Genomic DNA, 10942 nt, shown 5'->3' on the forward strand with positions numbered 1-10942 from the left:
TGGACCGCAAATCTTCTTTCTCCTTTGAACTTGTATCTGGCTTTAGGTATCTGGAGTAGATTTTGGTTGGTGGATCGCAGAACGCGAATTGGGATTGTGAGCTTTTAGTTTTTCGCATAGATATTGTGGGGCATTTCCCACAATACACTTATGCATAAGACAGAGTGCTTTGAAAGTAATTCTGTCTTTTACTGGCAACCAATGAAGGGATCTCAGTGAAGGCGAGATTGATTCCCAATCACAAGTCGAGCGGACCATATTTTGAACGACTTGCAGATGCTTGATTTGGTACTTTGGGAGTCCAAGATAAAGGAAATTTGCATAGTCAAGTCTGGAGTTGATAATTCTTCCAACTACGATTGCTCTGTCTTCTTTTGGGATAAAGGGAATAAGTCTGGGTAGTAGGCGCAGCAGATGATGTGATCCGCTAACTACTGACCCTATTTGTGCATCCATTGTCATGTAGGTGTCGAAGATGACTCCGAGACTTTTGACTTTGGTGCTAGGGGTGATGATTTTGCCCAGAATGGGCGGGGGTATTCATGTTGTTGAGAGATAGACAAAAGAGAGATGCGCCTCTGAGTATACTGCTTTAATTTTTAAAACATAAAAATATATCCAGCACTTACATCATAGTAGTATGGTGCAGTCGTGGGAGCTGGTGTGCATGTATAGCAGACAGTCCGCAAAGCATGAGAGCTGGGCAGCCGGAGGGAGCCGGGGAGAGAGACGGCTAAGTCCTCGTTGTTATGCCGCTGCTAGGCAATGAGTTCATCAGCTGTTGCGTGACGTCAGGTCGGACGGAGGCTGAGGGGGACCACAACGCGTTTCAGAGCCTGCGCACGGAAAAGACCAGCGCGCTCCTTTTTCAAGTGTGATGGATGGAGGACAGGGCTCATATTTTAAACAGTCATGTGATCAAGGCCGACCAATAGGATTGCAAGGATAACGAGCAGGTGTGGATAAATGAAGTTGCTTAGTTAAAACTGACAGCGGGACAAAGAATATATACTTAAAATGGGAAATATTGTAAAGTAAAATCTGAAGAGGGTGAATATAACTGTAATAAGTATATATGAAGAGATTATCTGTAACATATATATATAGTAAAAATAGCTATGTCTATATAGAGGGGGAAGCATGATTGACAGATAAAGACAACGTGTTACAAACAATGGACACTAGGGGGCCACCAGAGTAGGAATATATGGACGGCACCTCAATTTAAAATTATATTATAATGGGAATGCTTATAAAAGGCATTACTACGGATAGTGGCAATAAAACCCGCAAAGCCATTATGAGGCAAATAAAAACATGACATAAAATTAAATGTGAATTTAAATGAATAAAAGATGATCATATCAAAAAATGGATACAATACAAGGACAAGTAGGAACAATCATTGAGCATATCAGGCCCGAATGTAAATGGACACTGATGCGTAATAGAGTATGAGAAGATATATATATAAATACATGTAAAAATTGTATACATATATATATATATAAAAAATATATATACATAAAAATAATAATAACAAGTGTAAAGATATAAGGGGGAGGGGCACTGACTCTTAGAAAAAGGGGAGGGCGTATATGTAGGGATACATACATAAACACACATATGCATGTATCCACATACACGAATAGATATATACTAACGCAATAAAGTTAAAATGTAAAAAATGTGTATATGGATATTTAAAGAATGGCATTCGTCACCCATGGCCAAAAAGACTTTTTTCATAGAGGTAAATCATACCCACTGGACAACTTTTACAATTGTTCCAGCGACTATGTAGTCTACTGTATCACATGCCCCTGCAAACTACTCTACGTTGGTCGCACCATTAATCCTTTGAGACAGCGTTTTGGTGCGCACCGACGCTTCGTTGAGGCTGGATGTGACGAACACAGTGTGCCTCGCCATTTCCTGGAGCATCACGATCAATCCACGGAGGGCCTACGGGTATGGGTCATTGAATCCATACCTAGGGGCCTCTCTGAGGCTGAGCGTTTTTCCAGACTGTGCGAACGCGAGACTTTCTGGATATTCACTCTTGATTGTCTCTCTCCTCTCGGCCTCAACGAAGAATTAAACGTTAATGCCATTCTTTAAATATCCATATACACATTTTTTACATTTTAACTTTATTGCGTTAGTATATATCTATTCGTGTATGTGGATACATGCATATGTGTGTTTATGTATGTATCCCTACATATACGCCCTCCCCTTTTTCTAAGAGTCAGTGGCCCTCCCCCTTATATCTTTACACTTGTTATTATTATTTTTATGTATATATATTTTTTATATATATATATATGTATACAATTTTTACATGTATTTATATATATATCTTCTCATACTCTATTACGCATCAGTGTCCATTTACATTCGGGCCTGATATGCTCAATGATTGTTCCTACTTGTCCTTGTATTGTATCCATTTTTTGATATGATCATCTTTTATTCATTTAAATTCACATTTAATTTTATGTCATGTTTTTATTTGCCTCATCATGGCTTTGCGGGTTTTATTGCCACTATCCGTAGTAATGCCTTTTATAAGCATTCCCATTATAATATAATTTTAAATTGAGGTGCCGTCCATATATTCCTACTCTGGTGGCCCCCTAGTGTCCATTGTTTGTAACACGTTGTCTTTATCTGTCAATCATGCTTCCCCCTCTATATAGACATAGCTATTTTTACTATATATATATGTTACAGATAATCTCTTCATATATACTTATTACAGTTATATTCACCCTCTTCAGATTTTACTTTACAATATTTCCCATTTTAAGTATATATTCTTTGTCCCGCTGTCAGTTTTAACTAAGCAACTTCATTTATCCACACCTGCTCGTTATCCTTGCAATCCTATTGGTCGGCCTTGATCACATGACTGTTTAAAATATGAGCCCTGTCCTCCATCCATCACACTTGAAAAAGGAGCGCGCTGGTCTTTTCCGTGCGCAGGCTCTGAAACGCGTTGTGGTCCCCCTCAGCCTCCGTCCGACCTGACGTCACGCAACAGCTGATGAACTCATTGCCTAGCAGCGGCATAACAACGAGGACTTAGCCGTCTCTCTCCCCGGCTCCCTCCGGCTGCCCAGCTCTCATGCTTTGCGGACTGTCTGCTATACATGCACACCAGCTCCCACGACTGCACCATACTACTATGATGTAAGTGCTGGATATATTTTTATGTTTTAAAAATTAAAGCAGTATACTCAGAGGCGCATCTCTCTTTTGTCTTTCTCTTGTATACACCGAGCTGGCTTCGCTCCCGGATAGCAGCCCTGAATTACTGCCTTCAACCACAACAGTTCCTCATTATCATCAATCACAGCCGTTTTTGGCACTCTGCTGGGACTGAACCTATTATGGACTTTTGAATATGAACAGTCATATCGTATATCCCTAATGTGGTTTGTGACTTTTTAAATTAATTGATCTTTTAATTCCATTATTATTTCTAATATTATTACTTTTTAACCCTTTGTTGATTGCTTTGTGCAAACACCCTGAGCGCTGTACTCCATCCATTTTTTTTATGTTGTTGAGAGATGATTCTTTCGATTAGCGTGAAACAGGAGAAGTTCTGTTTTCGAACCGTTGAGTTTAAGGTAACTCTTCGTTATCCAATTTTCTACCAAAGTAAGGCATTTCTCTAGTCCGAGATAATGATCCTTTTTGTTGCAGATGCGAAAATACAGTTGCGTGTCATCTGCATAAGAGTGGTATAGTAACATCTGGTTACTGATGATTTCAAAAAGAGGGCGGAGATAGATATTGAACAGAACCGGCGACAAAGGGGATCCTTTGCTTTAATTTTTATGCCTAAATTTTAAAATAATCATTATACTTGGGGATTTTAATATACACACCTACTCAGGGTATTCCAGTTTAGCTAAAGATTTCTTGGCTCTACTGGAATGTTTTGATCAAACTCAATTTGTCTGCACTTCCACGCATATCAAAAGACACACCCTGGACCTTACAATTGCCAATGGTTCTTTTGTCTCTGCTTGACTTAGAAGTGTCTGTTCATCTAGCTATGCTTTTCAATCTGGAATTAACAATTTCTAACACCTCTATGTCTTAATCTGTAAATTATCGCAACTTGGATTCTATTGATGAGCCCAAATTTTCAAATTCTGTTACTTCCTCCCTATCCTGCATCTCCTCTTCCGACACCCTTGACAAAATGATTAATATTTAACGTAATCAGGCCCTTTCATCTTCCCTTGACACCTTTGCCCCATTAAAAACTGGAACCATCTCATTCTCCCATCCATCTCTGTAGTATAATTCTCACCTACGTTCAATGAAAACAGTCTCACAGAGACTGGAATGCAAATGGAACCAGTCTGGCCGGACTGTCCATTATAGGGCTGGGAAAGACCTTTATGTGATTATAAGGGTAAAATTGACATTGTTGGACCAAACTTTTTCTCCCATATTGAAAAAAATCTTAGCAACCCTAGATAATTCTGCACAATTGACAGATTATTAAAACATTGCAGTCTCTCCACATTGCCAGCCTCAACACAGCTCTGTAACGCATTCCTAGATTTTTTTCTCATCAAAAATTGACAAAATAAGATATTGAATTCTCACCACACCACATGTCTAAATTGGTCTTTAATATGAAATCTTCCATCTGCACACTTGATCCTTTTCCCACCTATTTATTTAAATCCTGTTTTAGTTCTCTATGCCCCATTATTCTCAATATCATACATTACTCAGCTAGCACAATGTTTTGTACCAACAAAACTGCCAATATGGCTGTGGACAATTTAAAAAGCTTTCTCCCAATACATTACCCTTCCTTGCCAAGATCCTTGAAAGGGCTGTGATATCTCAGTTACATAATTACCTGACCTTAAATAACCTGTTTGAACTCCTCCAATCCTTTTTTTTTTTTTTTTTGGCAAATGTACAGCACAGAAACCGCCAGTGGCTCTGGTGCTCATAATTTTGGGGGGCACAAACAAACTGAAAAATTCAACTGTTAGTAATGCAGGACTGTAAATAGCCATTTATCATGTGATTATGTATCATTACTGCTAGAGAAAACGGTGTCCATCATATGCAGCCTCACTGTGCCTATCAATTGCAGCCTTGCTGTGCCCATCATATGCAGCATCACTGTGCTCATCCCAATAGGCCAATCACATCCACATTTTAAGTAAAAGAATATAAAACCACTTAAAATAAGGTGTCCTCATCAGAGTCCACTTTTACATGACATCCCAAATCAGAGCCCCCTTTACAGCAAGTGCCCCCCTTTACATCTGGTGTCCCAATCAGAGAACCACTTTACAACAGTTGTCCCTATCAGCATCCCCCTATACATCAGGTGTCCTCATCAGAGTCCCCCAATACATCAGGCATCCTCATCAGAGTCCCCTTATACATCAGGTGTTCCAATCAAAGTCCCCCTTTACAGCAGGTGTCCCAATCAGAGCCTCCTTTACAACAGGTGTCCCAATCAGCATTCCCCTATACATTGGATGCTCCCATCAGAGTCCCCATTTACATCAAATGTCCCCATAAGATTCCCCCTTTACATCACATTTCCCCATCAGAGTTCTCCTTTACATCAGGTGTCCCCATCAGAGTCCCCCTTTTATTAGATGTCCCCATCAGAGTCCCCCTTTATTTATATGTCCCCATCAGAGTTCTCCTTTACATCAGGTGTCCTCATAAGAGTCCCCCTTTACATCAGGTGTCCTCATTAGAGTCCTCCTTTACGTCAGGTGTCCCCACCAGAGTCCTGCTTTACATCAGATGTTCCCATCAGAGTCCTCCTTTACATCAGGTGTCCCCCTAAGAGCTCCTTTACATCAAATATCCACTGGTAGAACGACCAGCTTTAGAGAGGATTTGTCTCAATTCTAAGATAGTTACTATTCTTATTGTGTTTACAGGGCAGGAAGTGAAGGAAAACCTTTTGATTATATAAAATGGATCTCACTTTCAAGCTAGCCAGCAAAAACAAACTAATATGTTTAACTACTCAGTAAAAACAAAGGATTTAGCTGCATGAATGTGGAAATATATGGGGAGGCCACACTGTTGCATCAAGCTACCTTTGATGAATGTGGCCCCTACTTTAAACTATTTGAGTTTCCCAACTGTAGGATAGCCATACTAATCCACACATAGAGCTTAGCTTTAGTCAGCCCCATCCCACTTAAAGGATAACTCTACCTTTTGCACCATTTTACATGGCACACCCAGATTTAGGGTGTGTCACGTAACAGAGTGCAAATGGGACCCGCTCCCAGTCCCAAACCCCTCCACTATGAAAGTGTGTGGGAGCTCTTATTTTCACTTACAGAGATCTGTAAAAAAAATGAACTTCAATTTGTAGCTCTCAATGGAACACATACACAGTAATCATTGCACGTGTAGTCTTGTAAAGCCTCGTACACACGATCGGATATCTGATAGAATCTAATCCGATGGATTTTTTCGTCAGATATCTGATGAAGCCGACTTTCATCAGTCTTGCCTACACACCATCAGTCAAAAATCCGACCGTGCCAAAACGCGGTGACTTAAAACATTACGACGTGCTGAAAAAATGAAGTTTAATGCTTCAGAGCATGCATCGACTTGATTCTGAGCATGCATGGATTTTTGACTGATGGACTTCCACACAGACGATCGTTTTTTCTATCGGTTTTTTATCCATAGGAAAAAATTTAAAACATGTTCTATTTTTTGTTAACCGATGGAAAACAAACCGATGGGACCCACACTCGATCGGTTTGTCCGATGAACAGTCCATCGGTCTGTTTTAATGGGACAAACCGATCGTGTGTACAGGGCTTTATTGTTAGGCTACCATGTGCTGATATCCAGCCACTGCAGGGGTGGTCGAGTCTGTGTAGCTGTGCAAAGGAAACTCAAACCAAATGAATTGCAATTATAAAAAGGATTTATTAATAGCACAGCATAAAACACTCAACACCACAAACAGAATATGCAAATTTAAAAAAGTGATAAATGAAACCTAGTAAAAATGACATAACAAATTAACTATGATAAACTATAAACAAGCAAGAAGAAAGACTGGGTAAGGCAGGGTCAGGCAGAACGTGCAAGGAACAGCAGGAAGAGGCCAAAGCTAGGATCTGGTACAAGGGGAACAAGTAGAAGCAGGGAGATAATGGGAACAGGTACATGACAGTAAGGGTCAGGGTAAAAAGTACAGGCAGAAGCAGGATCAAGGCAACAGGAGCAACAAGATCAGAATGTTTGGCACACAGATCAAAACTCTGAGGCATTGTGGAAAGCTAGAGGAGGGGTTAAATAACCTCCCAACAACCAGCATCAGGTGCAGATTAATGCCTGGGATCTGCTGACTACTGGAAGACATCTGCTGGTGGACAAGTCTGAAAACCATAGTGTTACCAGTAGGTAATTTGGTTCCATATACTATTAACACTTTCTCCAGGTCTCTAACTGAAATTCCATACAGATAAAGAGCTGGAGGCGTTGGAGTAAGCAAATAAAAGTACAGCCATAAACCTTTTTGAACAAGGCACAGAGAGCACCTGACCTATTTCAGACCCTACTCTCGATAACGGGATATACTTTAAACTTAAAAAGCTCACATAGCTCAGGTCATATTTTATCACTTTTCTCTTCTAGCATAAACACCTTCAAATCGGTACACCCCCCCACACACACACAAAAAAGAACTGTGGTTAACAATAAAAGATGAATTATGGAGGGGGGCAAAAGTGGTGCACAACTAGGACACAAGGCCAACGCTGTATCCTGGCCTAGGCCAACAAGGCCCAGGCCTAGGGCAGCACTTTGCAGGGGGGCAGCATGGAAAGTGTCCCCGCTGGCTTGTACTACACTGTTGGTGTAACGCAAGCTGTTTCTAATTTTGACTGTCCTATTATCCTGGACCGCAAACCTTCTTCACTGTGCTATATGTTTTCTGCTGCACCATTAGCATGGTTATATCTTCTTAGTCCTCTCCATAAAATTATCAGAAATTTGTGCTTGAAGTAGAACTATAGGCAACACTTTTTTTTTCATTTTGGATAGAGTAAGGGAGGGTTATAGCCCCTGTCAGTTTATTTTTTTTACCATCCCTGTCCCATTGCAGAGATGTACTCTTTCTGCCCCATAGCTAAACAGGAAGTGATAGGAAATCTATGCAAATTAAGGGAATCCATCCCCCCACCCAGGCATTGAGAACTAGTGTCCCCATTCGAAAAAGTCAGGGGTATGTCTTAAACAGAAAGGGGTGTGGCCTTGACAGGAAGGGGGTGGGTCATATTTAAATTAGGGGGTGCACAAGTTTAGTCAGGCCTAGGGCAGCACAAAACCTAAATACACCACTGCACAAGGCACATTATGTGAGATAGCTGTTTATATTGTACTGCAGTTTATTAAAAGCTTGAATCTTAAACTGTCTTTGTTTTTTAACCATAAAAACACAATCCTTACAATATCCATACATACAGTATAGAAATCTTTAACTGAAACGAGAAGCTGTACTTAATGATGCGTTTGTTGCTTCTTAATACAATGGGTATAGACCAACATGTCCTTCAGTTTTTGTCCTTTTATAGGTTATATTTGGATTTGTTATTGAAACATCACAGGATGAGATAGCCTCCCAAAATTGTACAAAGTTCCTAAAAATTAAAGGATTTCAACCCTGAAGACACAGCCCTTTAACTATGAAGACTTTAATTGTTGTTTATTAATACATTGGATATTGGCCAATATGTCCTTCTACAGCTTTTGTCCTCCTACAGGGTATATTCAAATGTGTTGATAAAATATAATATGTAGGATGTTCTTGGCCAAAAAATAAATAAAAAAAAACTCATGTTTTTCTGTCTCTTGGTTAGGTAGCATTCCTTTCATGTTTATTCAATTCCATCTATGCTTATTTGTTAGAGTGGAATCTCCTTCTAGGAGTTAATTGTCACATGATTAGGCAGGATGTTAAAGTGGAGTTCCACCCAAAAATTGAACTTCTGCTTTTTGGAATCTGCCCCCCTCTGGTGTCACATTTGGCACCTTTCAGGGGGAAGGAGGGAGCAGATACCTGTGTAATCCAGGTATTTGCTCCCACTTCCAGGCATAGATCACTGTGGTGACCTACGCCATGTTCGGCACCTACTCCGCCCCACGCTGTCTTCTGAGAAACACACAGGTCCCAGAAGACAGCAGGGACCAGTGGGATCGTGCATGCACATTAAGGAACCAGGAAGTGAAGCCTTGCAGTTTCACTTCCTGATTCCCTTACCGAAGATGATGGCGGCAGCACCGAGAGCTGATGGACAGAACGGCTTTGGGTGCCGTCATCGTGGGCGCCCAGGACAGGTAAGTGTCCATATGTTAAAAGTCAGCAGCTGCAGTATTTGTAGCTGCTGACTTTTAATATTTTTTTTCAGGTGAAACTCCGTTTTAAGTGAAATTCTGAGACTGAGAAGGATAGCATTTCCCTAAAACATCTTTTTATGTCAAATAACATGCATCCTCTGAGAGAAACATCAGACATGTTCTGAACATCTGTAAGTCATCTAATCTTTATGAATCCTTTGGTGACTGATTAGTGATGCCTTCTGTGAAAAGCACTTGCCACATTCTAAACATTCAAATGGCTTCACTCCGGTGTGAATAGTTTCATGTTGATTAAGATGTGTTCTTTGTGAGAAGCATTTGCCACATTCCGAACATTTAAATGGCTTCTCTCCTGTGTGAATGTTTACATGTTGAGCAAGACCTTTCCTGTGTGAGAAGCACTTGCCACATTCTGAACATTTAAACAGTTTCTCTCCAGTGTGAATCCTCTGGTGACTGATTAGTGATGCTTTCCATGCAAAAACTTTTTCACATTCTGTGCAAGAAAATGGCTTCTTTCCTGTGTGAATAATTTCATGCTGAGCAAGACGTGCCCTCTCTAAAAAGGACTTTCCGCATTCTGAACATTTAAATGGCTTCTCTCCTGTGTGAGTCTTCAGGTGTGCAACAAGATTAATCTTATAAGAGTAGCATTTGTCACATTCTGAACAATTAAATCGCTTTTCTCCTGTGTGAATCCTCTGGTGATTAATTAGGGATTTCTTCCATGAAAACACCTTTTCACATTCAGAGCAAGAAAATGGCTTCTCTCCTGAGTGAGAATTTTTGTGTTGAGCTAGAGTTATCCACTGTGAATAACACTTGCCACATTCTGAACATTTAAATGGCTTCTCTCCTGTGTGAGTCTTCAGATGTTTAACAAGACTAGACTTCTTAGAGAAGCATTTTTCACATTCTGAACAATTAAATGGCTTTTCTCCTGTGTGAATCCTTTGGTGATTGATTAGCGAGTGCTTAGATAAAAGCACCTTTTCACATTCTGAGCAGGAAAATAGTTTGTCTCCAGTGTGACTCCTCTGGTGAATGCTGAGTTTTGACTTACAAATAAAACTTTCCTGGCACTCTGAGCATTGATATGGCTTGTCTCCTACTCGACTCATCATGTGTTGATGACGATCTGTTTACCTGTAAAATATTTTCAGATTAGGTCTCTACTAGTTACATTTTTTTATCAGTTTGTAAAATTTTTTTACCTGGAATCTTAAAAGTGAATTTCCATTTTAAAACCCAAACTGAGACAACACCTACACTATGTGTGTTACATTCTCCCATTCACCTTGCAAAACAAAATATGAACAAAAATTGTGCTTACATTTTTACTTGATTGGAAATCTTGCATATCTTCCCCCTTTAACCCCCCCCCCTCGCAGAGTCCACTGGCACAAGTTATTTACCTTGTCCCTGGATCCTGCGATGCCGCCGTGCTGTGTGATCGAGCTGTGTCCTCCTTGCTCGATTCACAGTGCCGAGTGCCGCCGAGCTCCGTTCCCTGCGACGTTACGACGGGGAGGAGATTGGC

General features: G+C 40.4%; 1 protein-coding gene across 1 annotated transcript; it reads right to left on the reverse strand.

Moving 5' to 3' along the window:
* Window positions 1-9581: 9581 nt before the first annotated feature.
* On the reverse strand, window positions 9582-10523 carry LOC120930558 (zinc finger protein 79-like). Its single transcript, XM_040341733.1, has one exon. It carries the CDS (start codon window positions 10521-10523, stop codon window positions 9582-9584), a length of 942 nt encoding a protein of 313 aa, XP_040197667.1.
* Between the last annotated feature and the right edge of the window lie 419 nt (window positions 10524-10942).

The sequence above is a fragment of the Rana temporaria genome, chromosome 3, assembly GCF_905171775.1.
Source record: "Rana temporaria chromosome 3, aRanTem1.1, whole genome shotgun sequence".
Taxonomy (NCBI): Eukaryota; Metazoa; Chordata; class Amphibia; order Anura; family Ranidae; genus Rana; species Rana temporaria.